This window comes from Salvelinus namaycush, chromosome 1, assembly GCF_016432855.1.
Source record: "Salvelinus namaycush isolate Seneca chromosome 1, SaNama_1.0, whole genome shotgun sequence".
Lineage (NCBI taxonomy): Eukaryota > Metazoa > Chordata > Actinopteri > Salmoniformes > Salmonidae > Salvelinus > Salvelinus namaycush.
Window position 1 is genome coordinate 79,315,876 of NC_052307.1, and position 20,032 is coordinate 79,335,907.

Consider the following 20,032-nt stretch of genomic DNA (forward strand, 5'->3'; position numbering starts at 1 on the left):
ATCATTACATTATCAGGATTCATTTTGAAGTGTTCAGGAACATCTTATCTACTTACCATTCACCATTCAGTTCCTATTGGGTAAAACATAATCCAAAACACACACAAATGCATCCAACGAGTTTGTAGTCACAAGCGGGATGTAGTTATTACATGCTAAGAATATGGGACCAAATACTACACTTTTGAGGGGCGGACAGCTCATGTTTTTCCAAGTGTTTGATACCATTCCATTGACTCCATTCCAGCCATTATTATGAGCCATCCTCCATTCAGTAGCCTCCACTGGTAGGCACTAGCTACACTGCCTTCAGAAAGTTCACACCCCTTGAATTTTTCTACATTTTTTTGTGTTACAGCCCACATTTAAAATGTATTGAATTTAGACTTATCACTGGCCTACACACAATACCCCATAATGTCAAATCAAATCTTATTGGTCACATACACATGGCTAGCAGATGTTAATGCGAGTGTAGCAAAATGCTTGTGCTTCTAGTTCCGACAGTGCAGTAATATCTAACAAATTCACAACGACTACCTTATACATCGTTCTGCCCCTGAACAAGGCAGTTAACCCACTGTTCTTAGGCCGTCATTGAAAATAAGAATTTGTTCTAAACTGACTTGTCTAGTTAAATAAAGGTTAAAAAAAATAATGTAACGGGATGAATAGAATATGTACATATAGATGAGCAATGGCCGTGCAGCATAGGCAGTAGACGGTATAGAACACAGTATATACATATGATGAGTAATGCATATTTAAAGTGACTGTGATACCTTTATTAAAACCATTTATTAAATGTATTAAAGTGTCAGATGTGTCTGTATGTTGGCAGCAGCCACTCTGTCAGTGATGGCGGATTTTCTGGGCTAACAATGTAAGAAATAATACAACAACAAAAATGACTGCAGTTTCCTAAGGACCTGAAGCGAGGCGACCATCTCTGTCGGCGCCATCTTACTGTTGATGTCGAAGTGGAATTATGTTTTTACAAATTAATTAACATTAACATTTAAAGCTGAAATCTCTAGAGTCAAGTATTCAATCCCTTTGTTATTGCAAGCCTAAATAAGTTCAGGAGTAAAAATGTGCTTAACAAGTCACATAAGTTGCATGGACTCACTGTGTGCAATAATAAGTCTGATATTTAAAAAAATCCATCACACCCTTTTAAAGTGAAATAAAAATCTGGAAATGTATTAACAAATGTATGACTGTATTGGATAAGACTGTATAGACATCAGTTTATTCTGGATCAGTAATCATTATGTATGACTGTATTGGATAAGACTGTATAGACATCAGTTTATTCTGGATCAGTAATCATTGGTTGCATCGTTTTGTAAAAAAATGTTTATTGTATTTTCATTTCTCAAAATAACAAAAATGGCATTACATGCATGTTCAACAAATATAAACTTACAAATCAAGCAAGACTTTAGACATGAGATCCGCATAAAATGATCCGTTAACCGGTGAGTCATGATCCGTTAACCGGTGAGTCTTCATCCATATCATCATCCTCAGACTCATCTTCCTCAGACTCTTGTTCTTTACCCTCCTCCCTCTCTTCTTCCTCCTCCACTTCTTCCTTTTCTACCTTCTCCACCTCCTTGACAGCTACCTCCTCCACCTTTCCCTGTACCTCCTCCACCTTTCCCTGTACCTCCACTACATCCTCTTCCATCTCTTCCACTCCATTTCCTTCCTCTGTCTGTATCTCTCGTTGCATATGCACAACCCCGTTCTCCTCCTCTTCCTCTTCCACCTCCACCATTTCCGGGGGGACTGCAACAAGAGAAATAAAGACCGGAAACAGTCAAAGAACCATATATGCAAACCCCTCTGCCCCATAATGCTGTTTACTTTGTCCATCGATGGCTCATTTAAATACTCAGACAACGCAGGACATGACAGACACACAGGACATGACAGACACACAGGACATGACAGACACACAGGACATGACAGACACACAGGACATGACAGACACACAGGACATGACAGACACACAGGACATGACAGACACACAGGACATGACAGACACACAGGACATGACAGACACACAGGACATGACAGACACACAGTACATGCCTTGGACATGTGGTATGAGAAGATGTATTCGCCTGTACACACCTTGTCTGACCTCCCGTCCGGGGATCTGACCAGCCTGCAGCATCCCCTTCAATCTCTCCACCTCGGCCAGAGACGAGGCGTTCGCTATTGCATTCTGGGTAGGGCACAGAACAAATGTATTAGTTCATACATACAGAACCATTACATTAGATAGGCATTTGGGTTTTGATGAACAGACTCTTTTTGAAAGGACCATTAGAGTAGATTGCCAGTCCCGTTACATTCATTTGTTTAGCAGACCATAAATTGACCATTAACATTGTGAAAATTACATTAGGTCAGTGGAATAGTGGTATAGAAACTGAGCTGTCCACGCCATAGTGTGTCACTGTCTGAAAACAATGACGTAGGTCTAATCCATGTGTTGCAATGAGTTTGAACACACAATCTGTGGAATGAAAGCTGGCCAAAAGGAACAAACTACACAGCGAGTGTACATTTTCTGGCGCTAAATAAAATGTATAAATAAATTATGAAGTGCCTTGATCGCTTCCACGTCAGCGGGAGATGGTCCCATCTTCTTCTTCTCAGGCTGCTGAACGGCAGCTCCGGGGGTGAACCTGAGAACGCACACCAGCAGAGTTAGAGAGAACATGGAGGGGATGGGTGCTTCTCTAGCCTCTCAACCAGTGTAGTATCTCAGGTGTAGTATCTTTTCTTATTGAGTCAAATAAACTGATACGACAGGAAATGCCATTGAGACGGCGCTCCTAAGAAACACTGTTGCACGGGGGGTGTTTACAGTAGTTGTGTCAACACATATTTAGATACTCCAGTTGCTACGCAACACCCCATCTACAAGAGTGATCGGTGGTGCAGATAGTCCAATTCTAGAGTGTTCCGGTGATTGTCCGACACCCCCACCAGCCAGTGTCCAGTGATTCTAAGGAGCTGCCGCCCGACGGGGACTTTCATCTTACGTTTTGGTCCGCTTGGCAATATCCTTTGCAAGCTGAGCACCTCGTTTGCCCTTGAACATTTTCTCCGCCTCCTGACGCTCCTATGGTAATACATCACAGTTAAAGTGAGAGCTTTTTCAATCAGACAACGACACCTTCACGAGAAGGACGGACAGCCGTTTGGGAGAAACATACAAATACAGCACTCTCTTAGCATGCCTAGAAAGACAGAGCTCTTCTATACATTTCCTTCTATTCTGCAGGCACTGCACTGCAAAGATTAAAAACTAGGGCCTTCGTAGGCCAAGTCCAACGGTATGTGATTGTTTGCCCTGACTAAAGGCCTACATCATTACAAAAAAACAACGTTGTTTCATACAACCTGACCTGTTATAGGCGACAACCCTTTGGACCTGGTAATGACAACGCTTTTCTATAAAGCTACAACTCTTAGTTTCTGAACGATGGCATGCACTTACCTTTAACTTGACCTTCTGGAAGTCAAGCACGTGAATCTGGGGAATTTTGTTGATGACATAGAGCCTGTAGTGCTTCTTGTTGGTCACTGGATTCCTTAGGAGACTGATGTCACAAAATCAGAGATTACGATATTGACTCACAAAACACAGGATTTAGTTGCACAAATATAGCAACTCATCTTGTCCTGCAATTTACAGTGAAATTGATAGCAACCTAATGCATGAATCTGACTTTACTAGCTGTTGTAGTAGATGCAAGTATTGATCAAAAGATACCTGAGAAGGGTCAATGTCTTCACTGAGGCTAGCGGATCCAAATCACCCTGGAGGTAAAAGCACATTTAAAAACATGCCAACACATTAAAAACAAATCGATGGTTCAACCGCTGTGACTGAACACAGGAGCACACTCATGTCACAAATATTGTTAAATAACAGTACAGGTCATATTTTTCCAATCAACAACATGCATAAGTAAAATGCTCCCAATCAGTAATTATTTAAAAAGATCTGATAAGGCCTTGACCCATTCACTGATGGGATGTGTGATAACTCACCAATTCCTGGATGTTGTTGCTTGTGAGGATCAGCTCCCTCATACTCGGCAATGCCTGTTCAAGGTTTTCACCAACACGACTGTGGGGAGCACACAAAACATAGTGATAGCTAGCTAGCTAGGAAGCTAACCTTAAAACGAATTCTAGCAATCCTAGACAAAACAATTGCTGCATACGTTACCATATTCTGTTGTTGTTCATGAGCAACGTTTTGAGCCTCTTGAGCAAAGGGAAGCCGTCCAGTTTTCTGATTTCATTGTCAGAGAAATCGATGGTATCAAACTGGTCAAGTGTAGCCCCAAGGTTTTCAAGTACAGGAATTTTGTAACCTAAATGAGAGCAGAGCATACCAGCATAAGGTTAGCCGGATAGTTTGTGATGTAGCTAGCAGTTAGCAATCACTATCCATCAGTTATTACAGTGCGAAGGCCTAGCCAACCAGAGTTAGCTTCTCAAGCTAGCTAGCATGAAATGCGCAGGTTTATTTACCTCGCAGATCCAGCTCCCTGTCGCGCACGGGGTTTGTGTACTGAGCAGCCTGCTCAATTAGCTCTGCCGATAGTTTGACCATATCGACGGCTAACTGTGAAATCAAAAAAAAATGTTTGTAAGCGGGTTTCTTGATTTAAAAAAAAATCCAGTCCTTACAATGCTTTTTCAACACGCTGCCGCCCGGAAGTAAGACCACTCCCACAATGCAACTCGGTGTAAAATAATAACTGGTCAAATTTCATCGAGCGCGCTCTAGCGTTGAGATCTTAATAGGTTCAATAAGTGCGTCTGATGATGACTTGATTATCATTCAAAGATAACTGTCAGGAACTCACGGGGGTGACTATGTATTTGTCTAGAAGCTGCCCAGAACCGTATTCACTTGATAAGGGTTTCACCAGACCGAGATAGCTGCACACTTGCCCTTCTTCTTCAGTCCTTCTTCTTGTAACTTTCTGGCGGACTAGATGCTTTCCGGCTTATTGCTGCCACCCACAGGTCAGTTTAGGTATTATCCAATTGGTATTATCAGAGGAAGAGGCGAGATAATTGAGATTGCACGGTCAAACTACATCTCTTCATTTGGTTGAATTTTAGTAATTTAGCAGATGCTCTTATCCAGAGCAACTTACAGTAATGAGTAACAACATTTTCATATTGCTTCCCACTGGCCCCCCATGGGAATCAAACCCACAACCCAGGTGTTGCAAGTGCCATGCTCTACCAACTGAGCCACACAAATATCAATAAGTGAGTGCAGTGATCTTTTGGTTTCTCAGTTAAGGCAACTTCTTTGAAATTCAACTAGGCATAACATGTTTCTGAATTACAATTAGATATCCTCTGTTCATGTATAATGATAATCCCATTTAGCGTGTTATTTACCCACAGGTAGGTTACTAATAGATCTTTCTCAGCTTCACCTCGCCCAAAACTTCAAAGGACGGTAAGCAGGGCAACTCATCCTCATCTTTGCTATAATTGGGACCCGTCTCCATTTCTTCCTTCTCTAATCCTCTGATGGTGTGCTCATCCTTTTATGTGTTATAAACGGACTGGTGCCTTAGCTCTGCAATTGTGTGCTTATTGTCTTTTAAAGTAGTTAAATAAGTAGTAGTTAAATAATATAACATGGGTTCTGAGGGGAAATCCAGCGACCTGCTAGGTCAGCATCAAAGTGAAATAAATAATTTAATCTTGAAGGGTAAGGAAGGGTGGGACCCACATTTAAGGGATTTTGATATTTTAAAAAAAACTGTGTGGAGTGAATTAATTAATGTGTGTGGGACACTGATAGTGTAATATGTTGTGATGCGAAACAGTCATTAAAGATGAACATTAACATGCACATTGCCATACTGTCTGTCTCTCTTGTTTGTGATGCTGGGAATAACAGCCCCATAACAGTTCAGTTCATCCTAAAAGATTACTCATGCACACAGGATCTACAGTATATGTACATTCAAATAAAATGAAATTGTATTTGTCACATGTGCCGAATACAACAGGTGCAATAGACTTACCGTGAAATCATTGCTGATGATTGTTGTCAACATTTCTGTTGTCTGTCTTGTCTTGCTGGTTACTGACCGAAACGCCGGCAATAAATCTGCAGAGGTAATTGTGTGTGTGGATGTAATCTTTTACAAAGATAATGAACATACTAAACTGTATTAGTTTTACTAAGCTACCTGCTTTTATTCTCTCTGGGATCTCTCTCTCTCTGTCCCTCAGGTATGAACTCACTCGACCTGGGCTGAAGACAACCATCTAAAACAGGGGTGTCAAACTCATTCCATAGAGGGCCTAGTGTCCGCTGGTTTTTACTTTCAATTAAGACTTAGACAACCAAGTGAATTCTTAATAATAATTAGTTACCTTAATTCATCAATCAAGTACAAAGGAAGAATGAAAACCCACAGACACTCTGCCCTCTGTGGAATGAGTTTGACACGTGATTTAGAGGAAAGACCTTTACTCCCCACCCAACAACAGTAATGACGGCATGACTGTGTGAGAGACATCCTCATTAAAATAACTGCAGTGGATACAGACACTATGAAGCTTTTCAACCAGACTGGAGGGACACAGAATCAGTCTCTTTCTACAGTATCTATTTCTATGCTCATTCCTCTCAGGGTCTGAAATGTTGACGTGATTCACACCAAAGTTCAAAGGCGCAATACATTTGCCATTGTTGGTTGTTGTAACGTTTGTGGTATGAATCGGACCAAGGCGCAGCGTTGTATGCGTACATTCTATATTTATTAAAAGAATGAACACTGAACAAACTAACAAAACGAACCGTGAAGCTAATATGAATAGTGCAGACAGGCAACTAAACATAGAACAAGAACCCACGAACACCAAAGGGAAATGGCTACCTAAATATGATCCCCAATCAGAGACAACGATAAACAGCTGCCTCTGATTGGGAACCATATCAGGCCACCATAGACATACAAATTACCTAGACCTACAAAACCCCTAGACATACAAAAACCCTAGACAATACAAAAACTAGCATACCCATGCTCGTCACACCCTGACCTAACCAAAAATATAAAGAAAACAGAGATATCTAAGGTCAGAGCGTGACAGTACCTGTGGCCCGTCGTTGGAGGTCCCAGACTGTGGCTCGTCGTTGGAGGTTCCGGACTGTGGCCCGTCGTTGGAGGTTCCGGACTGTGGCTCGTCGTTGGAGGTTCCGGACTGTGAAATGTCGCCGGAAGCTCCGGACTGGGTACTGTCGCCGAAAGCTCCGGACTGGGTACTGTCGCCGGAAGCTCCGGACTGGGTACTGTCGCCGGAAGCTCCGGACTGGGTACTGTCGCCGGAAGCTCTGGACTGGGAACTGTCGCCGGAAGCTCTGGACTGGGAACTGTCGCCGGAAACTCTGGACTGGGAACTGTCGCCGGAAGCTCTGGACTGTGAAAGTGCACTGGAAGCCTGATGCGTGGTGCCGGAACTGGTGGTACCGGGCTGAGGACACGCACCTCAGGGTGAGTGCGGGGAAGAGGGACAGGTCGTACTGGACTGTGGAAGCGTACTGGAGGTCTGATGCGTGGTGCCGGAACTGGTGGTACCGGGCTGATGACACGCATCTCAGGGCGAGTGGGGAGAGGAGGCACAGGACGTACTGGACTGTGGAGGCGCACTGGGGATCTGGAGCGTAGAGCTGGCTCAATGCGTCCTGGCTGGATGCTCACTTGAGCCCGGCAAGTGCGGGACTGGGCTGTGCAGACGCACCGAAGACACAGTACACAGAGCCGGCGCAGGATATCCTGGTCCAAGGAGGTGTACTGGAGACCAGGAGCGCTGACCAGGAGCGCATCCGTCCTGGCTGGATGCCCATTCTAGCCCGGCAAATGCGAGGAGCTGGAATAGAGCGCACCGGGCTATGAATGCGAACTGGAGACACCGTGCGCATTACTGCGTAACACGGTGTCTGACCAGTCACACTAAGCACGAGGAGTTGGCTCAGGTCTCCAACCTGACTCAGCCAATCTCCTCGTGTGCCCCTCCCCCAAAAATTATTGGGGCTGCCTCTCGGGCTTCCGTGCTAACCGTGTCCCCTTGTATCTTCGCCGTTCCTCCTGCGCTATCTCCACCTGCTTCCATGGCAAGGTCTTGTCCCCTGCCATTACCTCCTCCCCGGTCCAGGATGTCCTCCACTCATCTTTCTCCCGGGCCCAGGATGTCCGCTCCTCATTAACACGCTGCTTGGTCCTTTTGTGGTGTGTTCTTCTGTCATGTTCGTTGTATGAATCGGACCAAGGCGTAGCGTTGTATGCGTACAGTCTATATTTATTAAAAGAATGAACACTGAACAAACTAACAAAACAACAAAACGAACCATGACGCTAATATGAATAGTGCAGACAGGCAACTAAACATAGAACAAGAACCCACGAACACCAACGGGAAAATGGCTACATAAATATGATCCCCAATCAGAGACAACGATAAGCAGATGCCTCTGATTGGGAACCATATCAGGCCACCATAGACATACAAATTACCTAGACCTACAAAACCCCTAGACATACAAAACCCCTAGACAATACAAAAACTAGCATACCCACCCTCGTCACACCCTGACCTAACCAAAATATAAAGAAAACAGAGATATCTAAGGTCAGAGCATGACAGTTGTAATTTTCCTGAACCAAATATATTCAACTTTTACAAGTTGTGAAATTATTCACTCCCCTTGCCCATTTTTTACATTTTCGCCTTAAATCAAAATAATTTAAATAATACCAAATACCAAATCTAAGATGTCTTGATTGCATTAGTATTGCTGTGCCACACCAAAATTATTTCCGGTGCAAATTCTTTAAGTTGAATGGAGTCCATCTCTGTACAATAGCAGTAGTTCACATCAGTCCACACTAAATAATCCCTGTCTTTGCCAGGTCCCTCAACACATTTAAAAAGGGGGGAAAACAGCATGTTAATGCAATATATTTATTTTCACTTTATTTTTACATTTATTGTAGACCAACAGATAGCAAGAAGCATTATCACAAGATTTAGCAGAACAGCCATATTCACTATTCATTAACCGAAAGGCTTTATAATCCAAATATATGCATGCAACAAGGCAAAGACGATGGTTTATGACCCACTTTGCAAGAATTGTGTTCTCTGAGTAATGGTGATTACTTTCTTGAAGTGAACTTTCACAAAACCTGATGACTTACTGTTCAAGTGAAAACACTAAGGGCTGGTTTCCCGGAAAGAGATTAAGCCTAGTCCTGGACTAAAAAAGCATGCTCAATGGAGAATCTCCATTTAAATAACCTTTTAGTCCAGGATTTGACTTATTCTGTGCTGTCTGGGAATGTGATTCAATATTTTGGTGAAGTTAGATGTTCTGGTGATGTTTTAGACATTCAAACAAAGTGGACATGGAATCAGTCAAAATCACAAAGCCTTCTAGGCTGAAATTGTTACTATCTAAACATTTTGAGTTTGACTTGACTGAATATTCCAATATAGAGCATGTCACAAGTAAAAAAAAACTAATTGTTACTATCTAAACATTTTGAGTTTGACTTGACTGAATATTCCAATATAGAGCATGTCACAAGTAAAAAAACAAATTGCATTTGAATTATAAAGCAGATCCCACTGGGCACAGACGTTAGTTAAACTTCTAGTTTTGATTATATTTGGTTGAGTTGTTAACTAACCGTGAAATCAACAACAAATGTCACCATGTCATTGGATTTAGGTGAAAAAAAGGCAAAATGCCCTTACGTTGATCTCTTTTTGCAAATCCAATCAGTTTTCCACGTTGATTCAGACGTCTTCACAGATTTTTTGGGTTGAAATGACGTGGAAACAACATTTATTCAACCAGATTTTGCCCAGTGGGATTTTGGTTTTAGATATTACACTTCAGATAAACCTCATGAATTACAGATAACTAATTACATATTGAGATGTCATTTATTATGTATCAGTGTGATCAAAAAGTTGTAAAAGATCGATACAATTTATTGGCCACATCGCCCACACCTACTTGAAAGTGATCAAGTACTCAGGATATGCCTGACTGTCATGGAAGATTATGAACATGGATGGTGGAGATACACTATCTGTCACACTGTCATAAAGCTGAATAGTTGAGTTGATTTTAGGTGGAGGTACTTTCATCCCCGGTGTTCCTGTTGTGAAATCTCCAGTCAGAACTCGACATAGGTACATGTACTTCTGGCCTTGGGGATCCGGTTTTGAGTATGTGTCTTTGGCAGAGTAATTTGCTTTGACAGCAAAGTAGGTGCCGTCTCCATACAATGCAGCTGCAAAAAATATTTTGGAATAGTTATGAAATTCTCTAAACTTTTAAATCATTGCAGACTGTAGAGTAAATGCAGGAGAAAGCTTATTGCATTTGAATAGAAAATATTGCAAAAACATCATGCCAATATATACGTAGATCAGAATCATAAAGTTGGATAGAGGGTGCACTTGAACCAAGGCCTGTTTTAGCATAGTCACACCCAGAAGTAGCCAATCAATTACACTCCTGAGAAAATATTTGATAAGTGCAGGTTCCAGACAGTGAATCACCAAACTTGGCTTTTAAGACTTTACTGTCCAGCACAGTGGTGTTATGCACCTTTTTTCAATTTATGTATGAACAGACAATACTTTAAAATGGAATTAGCCCTCAATGGTGCTGCCCATACTGTCACTGAAGAAGCCATTGCCAATATAGGAGATGAGCTCTCTAGTAGATCTCTATGATCAGAATGCAATAATTCAAACAAAAGAAAGTGTGAGAATTCAAACATTAAAACAGAAAGAAACCTCAAATTGTTGGCTTTTCTCTTTTGGTGTTAGCCATTACTTACCATTTTTCCCAGCGTAGCTCCGATTGAAGCCAAGCTCGTTAATCTTATCTATGGTTGTGTGGCAGGCTCCATGGAAGAGCTTCCTCTCATTGTTCTGGTGACCGTTCCTGACCTCCATGTCTTTCTTCTTGATCTGAAAGCCCCCCCATAGGCCTGGGTTCTGGATCCTCTCAATCTGAGTGAAGAACAACCTTGCATTACACATTCATTGGCTAACTAGACAGTGACAAAGATATTTCACTACCATAAAGAGGTTCCAGAAGCCCTAATATAATGTTACTAAGCTGTGATGCTTGCACCTATCTAGATCAATTAAATTGAAAAGGCTATTGTACTTTTTCAACCCATTTCTGAGTATGTACAAATCATTCCATTCACCAGATCCAGCCATGCTCTCAAGAGACTTGTACAAGATAGTTGTACAATAAATAAATATACATGTAACTACTATGGAAAATAGGAGAAGAGAGACCTTTAGAACATTCTTCTTGCAAGTATCTTCAAATTGTTTTAGGACGTCAATATGCTCTTGGGTTTCAGGTTGAATGGGGAATGACAGACATGGGGTGTTGGCTGGCATGTCATCCCAGTGCTGGGGGACATCTTTAAAAGTATCTTCGGGCCGGACCTTTTTCAGCATCTCATGGATCTCATTGGAAGCCTTGAGCACGTCTTTGCTGAGACCCTCTATGGTGAGTTTAGCCTCCTCTTGGGAAGATGTGGGGAAACTTATGCTCACGTCCATGGCGGTCTGCATGTCATAGATGTTCTGCAGGTCCAATTCTGATAGGCTGAAGAGGGCTTTGTCATTGATGAGGTTGAAGTCTTGCTCTTTCACGATCAGGTCCTTGATCACTTGCTTGGCATGATCAACGTGGGCCTGAGACACACCACAGATGTGGAAGCATGCAGGATCCATGTCCTGGCTCTCAATTTCAATGACTTCATTCTGTTGTCCGTTATCAACTTTCCTTCTGGTAAAGAATGCTGTAAGAATATGAAGATCATTTAGTTACAGTATATTGAGTCCAATAGTCTTTACAGGTTTAAATAACAGGAAATATTACTATTAAGTACAATGGTAAACCTGACTTTATTTTCCATAAATTATATACTGTAGATCAAAGTTTAGAAAATGAAGTATGTCATACATAAAACATTTTGGAAGAAGCCCTCCTTTTCCTGAGCGTCAGTGCCTTCCTTTTTAAGCATACTTGTGTGGAAATCATTAAGCATGGCAGGCTGAAAGATGACCATTCGGACAAGCTTCAGGGAGTTCTGGGACTTCTTGCCCACCACTTCCACAACAGCATCCAACATGACGTCTGCCACTTCACTCGGCTGTATGTTGCCTTGGCCTTGAATGACAGGACACTTTAGTTGGCACATATTGCAAACATGGATTTGAGATTGAACAAGTGTGAACACATCTTAACAGCCTCACTGTATGTCTGCTGTTAAGTTAATCATTAACTAATGCATACAGACTAAAATCTCCTTTCAGTACCTCACATTCTCTTTCCCTCCTCTGTTTTTGTAACTTACCCGTGCCAATAGCAGGTAAAGATATGGATGTGAAGTTATTCTTTGTGCACATTTTGAGTGCACCTTCGACAGACTGCTGGATCTTCTTAGTGTCTGTCTGGATTACCAGGTGGATGATCTTCTTACACTGCAGGTTGCCTGGCTTTGTCATTATCATGCCTTCGTGTGGCTGGGCTCCTGAAAATATACATTGTAGATTTCATTGTAAAGAACTGAGAAAAACGATAATTTCTTGCTTATTTCATAATTGTTGAATAGGACAGTGAAAGACTGACAAGAAAACTAGGTACTCGTCCTCATCTAATGACAAGTATGAAAGATCGGACCAATGTGCAGCGTGGTAAGTGTCCATTTTAATGAAAACAACTGAACACTGAATGACAAAACAAAAAGCGAATGACCGAGACTGAAACCGTTCCGTTCTAGCTAGATTAGCTGTTTATGCCAGCTAGCCATTTTAGTGGTTAATGTTAGCAAGCTTCTCACGATAAACGCCACTGACACTGTATGTAGCATAGTTAAGGTTTCATAATACAAACCATGGTTTTGGTTTGTAGCTGTTGCTAGTCGTTTGAATGAACGAGAAAGTCCCGTGCACCACCAAAACCACTCTGCCCATGATTCCCTCAAAATGTATCACCGAACTGGGAGAGGGCAGAGGTAAACATTGTGTTTGATTGCCTGATTGTGTAAAGATGGAGCACTAGACAGCTAGCTAGGCCACCCCAGGACATGTGATTCTGCTTTCTAAAGTGGAGTTGATGTTGTTTACCACTGGTAAACCAGGAGGAGGAAAATACCCAGATGAAAGCAAAGTATAGTGTAACCCTGTGATTGTCATATCTTGTGTTATGATGTCAGGGGTAGAGGCTCTTACCGAGTCGTTGGCATTCAGTCTCCACAGTCGGACCAGCTGCGTCCAGAATGGCTTTAGACACCCCTGGAGTGGTGTACAGAAGGGATATTTCATTTTGATTTAAAATATGCCCGGCTGAAGCTAGCTCAATGGGTTAATACAATATTCAGTTGTGCAGACATGTCAGGTTTGATACTCTATCAGTTATATGGCAATAATATTTTTGAATCCAAAACTAAACCATATCTACCTTTGTGTTTGCTATTATTTGCTATGTTTCCAAGTGTATGATCTTAAATAGAGGTAAGAGTACCTGACTTGAGGCTGAAGGAGGAGTTGGAAGAGTTGACAATGACATCCGTAGTTTCTTTGGTAATGTCCCCTGTGACGGCCTGTACAACCACTCCTGACATCTTTATCTCATACATTGCTGAACTTGAGGAAGAACCTAGCAGTTGAGAATAAAAGTCAAGCTATGGACCATCAAAATGATGGGAGTGACCTGGCAGTAATAGGAAGTTGCAAAGACAGCATGAAGCACGGAGTATGTAGCAATAACCATAATAAATTATGTTGGCTGAAAAACTATCAACTAGGATACATTTTTCCTGGTTAGGTCACAAGGTCAAGAAACACTCTGGCCCTAATGTATTATAATTCAGGTCACCATAACTATGAAACAACAATAACATTAAAGGATATCTTCACTTTTTTAAACTTACCTCTGTTGCATTTACCCTGAAAGTAGTCCGTCATCCACAGAGAAACTGTCATACATGGTTCGGATTTGTTTAAATAGCCACTGCTAACTTGGGCTAACACTGCTATGCAAAAAGGGGCAAGCTCAAAGTTTATGACCAAATTCAGATTACATAAAATAAAATAAATTAATTTGTTGGACACGGTTGTTTTTGGTTAGCAGTGGCTAATGTTAGCAGTGGCTATTGAAACAAATCCAAAATGCTCATGTCTCTCCTGGACCATGAACTACCCACTGGGCACACTATGTCATTTCAATATGACAATTGGGTGATATTTGGTTGAGACGTTGATAAATGAGATTACAACCTAAAATATATTCACCCATTCAAAAAGACAGCTAAATGTTTGTTGAATTCCCAAATGTGCTATTACTGTGCTTTCAACCATTTACAAGCACAACAAAGTTCAAAATGGAAAAGAAATGTCAGATGTTTTGTTTATTTATACAACAACTGAATGTGTTATCACTGATAGCCAAATGAACTGAATTGCAGTTGAGGTTACATGATGGTCAATGCTGTTTAAGATTCTGCACAGATTATTATAGTAATTGTGAAGATCTCCACAGACCTGCCAGCTTGGCATGTTGTCCTGAACATACACACTCTCTAAGAACTTTGTAAAAGCTATGTATGAGGGCCTCCCGAGTGGCATAGTGGTCTCTAAGGCACTGCAATGCAGTGCTAGAGGCATCACTACAGACCCTGGTTCGTTCCAAGGCTATGTCACAACCAGCCGTGATTGGGAGTGCTATAGGGCAGCGCACAATTGGCTCAGCATTGTCCGGGTTAGGGGAGGGCTTGCCCGGGGGCGTAGGCCATCATTGTAAATAAGAATTTGTTCTTAACTTGACTAGTTAAAGAGGTTAAAGAGGTTAAATAAAATAAAAAAGTTAAAGTAACCCCAAAATGAGGCCATGGATATTTTACTCATTTTAAGGTTGAATAAATACTGTTACATATGTTTGGAAGATACAGTAAATAGCCTGAAGGTTATCATAAAAGTAATTTTGAATTGCCTTTGGTTGTTACACAAAGAAATATCAACATTTGAAGGAAATGTATCTACTTCTTGGATAGTTTCATCTGGCTTAGTCCTATTCTTTAACTTAGATCTTTGGTTGAGTTGGAAACGTGAATCCCATATATAATTTGTTAACTTGTCAACGAGTTAATAGGCTAATTACTGTATTACAAAAGTGATATTGAATTGTGTACCTACCGCTTGGAGATGTACCTACCGCTTGGATAGTTCCATCTGTGCCACTGGCTTAGTCCTATTCTTTAACTTAGATCTTTGGTTAAGATGGTGACGGGAATCCAACATATATAAATTATTACCTTTCAGAGAAACTGTATTAAAATGTAAAGTGTCCCAGAGTGGAAAATGAGTAGAGATATTTTTCTCCTACTCTTATGGGTAGATATGAAAGCTATGCATGAAACCTCTTTAGACACAAACCTTTAATTAGACCTCCAGAGCTGTCCTGACCCGTTGACAGTTACCAACAAGTGTCTTCATAATAGACAAAGGAAGCGAGTCAGAGGCTCCTACGCCATACTCAGAAAATTGCTTTGGAGTCGCTGAAATCATTTTTTTATATTTCTATATGATCAACCATAAATATTCTAGGCCTCCACGCAACAGTATCTCTTGCGCTTTTGAGAATGATTTCACATGAGGTGTAATTCACAACATATGCCAAAATACTTATAACCACTAGGCTAATACTTTATATAATCACATATTTTTATTTCAATTATTTCATTAATGTACATCATGTTATTTGAAGTTATCCCTCTGGAGGGCACGTTATTATTGTTTTAAATGCCTAAATTGGTCCTATAAGTTGGGCAATTGAAAGCATAGAGCCTATGTTCACTTTTATTGTGTTCAGTGAAAATGATAAACCTTTCAAATGTTTTATGCAACATTATCAGCAAGTGACTTGATGCTTAGCCTACTGGGCCAAAGCGATTTAGAGTTGTTCAACGGGATTGACGAGTGTGTTGATATAAAGGTAATATTATAAAAGTTACACTTTTAATTTTTATCACACTGTATGATTCAATGCAATATACTTGTCACATTATTCAACATATTAGAATTGGTAAAAAAAAATATATACAGTATATGCATGCCAACATATTAGGCAAGAATTAAGAATAGCCAAAGTGATAATGTCAGGCAAAAATTATATAAACCGTTTTACAATTCCAAATCAAAGTCAATTTGTCACGTGTGCCGAAAACAACAGGTGTAGACCTTACAGTGAAATGCTTACTTACAGGCTCTAACCAATAGTGCAAAAACGGTATTAGGTGAACAATAGGTAGGTAAAGAAATAAAACAACAGTAAAAAGACAGGCTATATACAGTAGCGAGGCTATATACAGTAGCGAGGCTACATACAGACACCGGTTAGTCAGGCTGATTGAGGTAGTATGTACATGTAGATATGGTTAAAGTGACTATGCATATATGATGAACAGAGAGGAGCAGTAGCGTAAAGGAGGGGTTGGCGGGTGGTGGGTGGGGCACAATGCAGATAGCCCGGTTAGCCAATGTGCGATAGCACTGGTTCGTCGGCCCAATTGAGGTAGTATGTACATGAATGTATAGTTAAAGTGACTATGCATATATGATAAACAGAGAGTAACAGCAGCGTAAAAAGAGGGGTTGGGGGGGAATACACAATGCAAATAGTCCGGGTAGCCATTTGATTACCTGTTCAGGAGTCTTATGGCTTGGGGGTAAAAACTGTTGAGAAGCCTTTTTGTCCTAGAATTGGCACTCCGGTTCCGATTGCCATGCGGTAGTAGAGAGAACAGTCTATGACTGGGGTGGCTGTGGTCTTTGACAATTGTAGGGCCTTCCTCTGACACCGCCTGGTGTAGAGGTCCTGGATGTCAGGCAGCTTAGCCCCAGTGATGTACTGGGCCGTACGCACTACCCTCTGTAGTGCCTTGCGGTCAGAGGCCGAGCAATTGCCGTACCAGGCAGTGATGCAACCAGTCAGGACGCTCTCGATGTTGCAGCTGTAGAACCTTTTGAGGATCTCAGGACCCATGCCAAATCTTTTTAGTTTCCTGAGGGGGAATAGGCTTTGTCGTGCCCTCTTCACGACTGTCTTGGTGTGTTTGGACCATTCTAGTTTGTTATTGATGTGGACACCAAGGAACTTGAAGCTCTCAACCTGCTCCACTACAGCCCTGTGAATGGGGGCGTGCTCGGTCCTCCTTTTCCTGTAGTCCACAATCATCTCCTTAGTCTTGGTTACGTTGAGAGATAGGTTGTTATTCTGGCACCACCGGCCAGGTCTCTGACCTCCTCCCTATAGGCTGTCTCGTCGTTGTTGGTGATCAGGCCTACCACTGTTGTGTCGTCTGCAAACTTAATGATGGTGTTGGAGTCGTGCTTGGCCATGCAGTCGTGAGTGAACAGGGAGTACAGGAGGGGACTGAGCACGCACCCCTGGGGAGCTCCAGTGTTGAGGATCAGCGTGGCAGATGTGTTGCTACCTACCCTCACCACCTGGGGGCGGCCCGTCAGGAAGTCCAGGATCCAGTTGCAGAGGGAGGTGTTTAGTCCCAGGATCCTTAGCTTAGTGATGAGCTTTGAGGGTACTGTGGTGTTGAACGCTGAGCTGTAGTCAATGAACAGCATTCTCACATAAGTGGTCCTTTTGTCCAGGTGGGAAAGGGCAGTGTGGAGTGCAATAGAGATTGCATCATCTGTGGATCTGTTTGGACGGTATGCAAATTGGAGTGGGTCTAGGGTTTCTGGGATAATGGTGTTGATGTGAGCCATTACCAACCTTTCTAAGCACTTCATGGCTACGGACGTGAGTGCTACGGGTCTGTAGTCATTTAGGCAGGTTGCTTTGTGTTCTTGGGTACATGGACTATGGTGGTCTGCTTGAAACATGTTGGTATTACAGACTCAATCAGGGACATGTTGAAAATGTCAGTGAAGACACCTGCCAGTTGGTCAGCACATGCCCGGAGCACACGTCCTGGTAATCCGTCTGGCCCCGCAGCCTTGTGTATGTTGACCTGTTTAAAGGTCTTACTCACGTCGGCTACGGAGAGCGTGATCACACAGTCGTCCGGAACAGCTGATGCTCTCATGCATGCCTCAGTGTTGCTTGTCTCGAAGCGAGCATAGAAGTGATTTAGCTCGTCTGGTAGGCTCGTGTCACTGGGCAGCTCGCGGCTGTGCTTCCCTTTGTAGTCTGTAATAGTTTGCAAGCCCTGCCACATAAGATGAGCATCGGAGCCGGTGTAGTATGATTCAATCTTAGCCCTGTGTTGACGCTTTTCCTGTTTGATGGTTCGTTGCAGGGCATAGCAGGATTTCTTGTAAGCTTCCGGGTTAGAGTCCCGCACCTTGAAAGCGGCAGCTCTACCCTTTAGCTCAGTGCGAATGTTGCCTGTAATCCATGGCTTCTGGTTGGGGTATGTACGTACAGTCACTGTGGGGACGACGTCCTTGATGTGCTTTTGATAAAGCCAGTGACTGATGTGGTGTACTCCTCAATGCCATCGGAAGAATCCCGGAACATGTTTCCAGTCTGTGATAGCAAAACAGTCCTGTAGTTTAGCATCTGCTTCATCTTACCACTTTTTTATAGACCGAGTCACTGGTGCTTCCTGCTTTAATTTTTGCTTGTAAGCAGGAATCAGGAGGATAGAGTTGTGGTCGGATTTACCAAATGGAGGGCGAGGGAGAGCTTTGTACGCGTCTCTGTGTGTGGAGTACAGGTGATCTAGAATTGTTTTCCCTCTGGTTGCACATTTAACATGTTGATGTGGTAGAACTGATTTAAGTTTCCCTGCATTAAAGTCTCCGGCCACTAGGAGCGCCGCCTCTGGGTGAGTGGTTTCCTGTTTGCTTATTTCCTTATACAATTGCAACATTTGATGTACAGTCACATTCACCGTGGTTGTCTGAAGCGTGCTAAAGAGTTCACAGCTGGCAATGACTCATTGCGATTGGTTGATGAGCGTCATCACTCTCTTTCCTTTCTGGTACCTCAAATTGTTGTGATTACCAGCTGAGAAACTTTTATGAGTTGATTTTACTCCTGGAACAGACTTTGTCTGAGCAGTATCTTAACATCATCCTAAAACCTACTCTGAGGTTTGTTTTGTCTTAAAACAGATTTTAATAGGATTTCTTGGACCTTTTCTGAGATGCTTTGCGGATACAGCCCCTGGAGTAATCCCGAAAACCGTCCTTCTCACGGAAACGTCCGTAAAGTCCAAATGGTTTGAGCTACAAACTAATATGACCCTACTATGGAAAGCTGAGACTCTCACGAACACTGACATGCAAATATTGGCACAATGACTTGAATGGGATTTGTGATACAAATGCAAAAATTTGAAGGTTTATAGCAACAGTGAACCTATTTAGTTTTAATGTGGTGATCCCTCAATTACACTGCATTCAGAAGGTATTCAGACCCCTTGACTTTTTCAACATTTTGTTACGTTACAGGATTCAGCTTTTTCAGCCAAACCCGTTGCTGACAGGTGTATAAAATCAGGCACACAGCCATGCAATCTCCATAGACAAACATTGGCAGTAGAATGGCCTTACTGAAGAGCTCAGTGACTTTCAACATGGCACCGTCATACAGTATATTGGGGGAAACCATAATTTGTTAACATACCTTTAATCTTCTGAGTAGACACCGCTGCTGAGCCACCTGAGGTTGCAGACTTGGTTGTGAACCTCTTGTTAAATTCATCAGAGAAAGCCTGAAAATAAAATCTAAAGCCTTTAAAAATACTAAACAGAAAATCATAAATCAATCTGCTAGAACCAACTCGACTCTCCTCCCTAGACAACGTTTACCAGTATATCCTGGCTATCAATGTTATTCAGTCCTGGTCCTGAGAGAGGCCCCACAGGGGTTTGTTCTTACCCA

At 42.1% G+C, this 20,032-nt stretch overlaps 2 protein-coding genes across 2 annotated transcripts in view; both read right to left on the bottom strand.

The window, feature by feature from the left end:
• Nucleotides 1-1,336: 1,336 nt before the first annotated feature.
• snrpa1 (small nuclear ribonucleoprotein polypeptide A') lies at nt 1,337-4,785 on the bottom strand. The gene is made up of 9 exons (XM_038995933.1): nt 4,567-4,785; nt 4,259-4,406; nt 4,078-4,156; nt 3,797-3,843; nt 3,521-3,623; nt 3,063-3,142; nt 2,624-2,702; nt 2,143-2,236; nt 1,337-1,794 (listed from the first exon to the last, which is right to left on the bottom strand). Exons 1-9 carry the CDS (start codon nt 4,646-4,648, stop codon nt 1,487-1,489), a joined length of 1,020 nt encoding a protein of 339 aa, XP_038851861.1. The 5' UTR covers nt 4,649-4,785; the 3' UTR covers nt 1,337-1,486.
• A 4,247-nt stretch (nt 4,786-9,032) lies between these two features.
• The window catches only part of LOC120049627 (protein mono-ADP-ribosyltransferase PARP14-like), a 40,948-nt gene continuing 29,948 nt past the window's right edge, over nt 9,033-20,032 (bottom strand). The window contains exons 9-16 of the mRNA XM_038995944.1: nt 19,775-19,862; nt 13,649-13,783; nt 13,357-13,419; nt 12,480-12,656; nt 12,086-12,292; nt 11,407-11,921; nt 10,935-11,109; nt 9,033-10,379 (exon numbers count right to left, since the gene is read on the bottom strand). Coding sequence (XP_038851872.1) covers nt 10,096-10,379; nt 10,935-11,109; nt 11,407-11,921; nt 12,086-12,292; nt 12,480-12,656; nt 13,357-13,419; nt 13,649-13,783; nt 19,775-19,862 — 1,644 coding nt within the window. The 3' untranslated portion in view covers nt 9,033-10,095. The remainder of the gene's footprint in view (nt 10,380-10,934; nt 11,110-11,406; nt 11,922-12,085; nt 12,293-12,479; nt 12,657-13,356; nt 13,420-13,648; nt 13,784-19,774; nt 19,863-20,032) is intronic.

Bases quoted from the DNA above. Each gene is read 5' to 3' on its own strand.
- snrpa1 (XM_038995933.1), bottom strand. From the start codon at position 4,648: ATGGTCAAACTATCGGCAGAGCTAATTGAGCAGGCTGCTCAGTACACA. The intron at 4,407-4,566 runs GTAAATAAACCT...GCTCTCATTTAG, and splicing joins CAGGGAGCTGGATCTGCGAG to GTTACAAAATTCCTGTACTT. The intron at 2,237-2,623 runs GCACTTCATAAT...TGCCCTACCCAG, and splicing joins CTGACGTGGAAGCGATCAAG to AATGCAATAGCGAACGCCTC.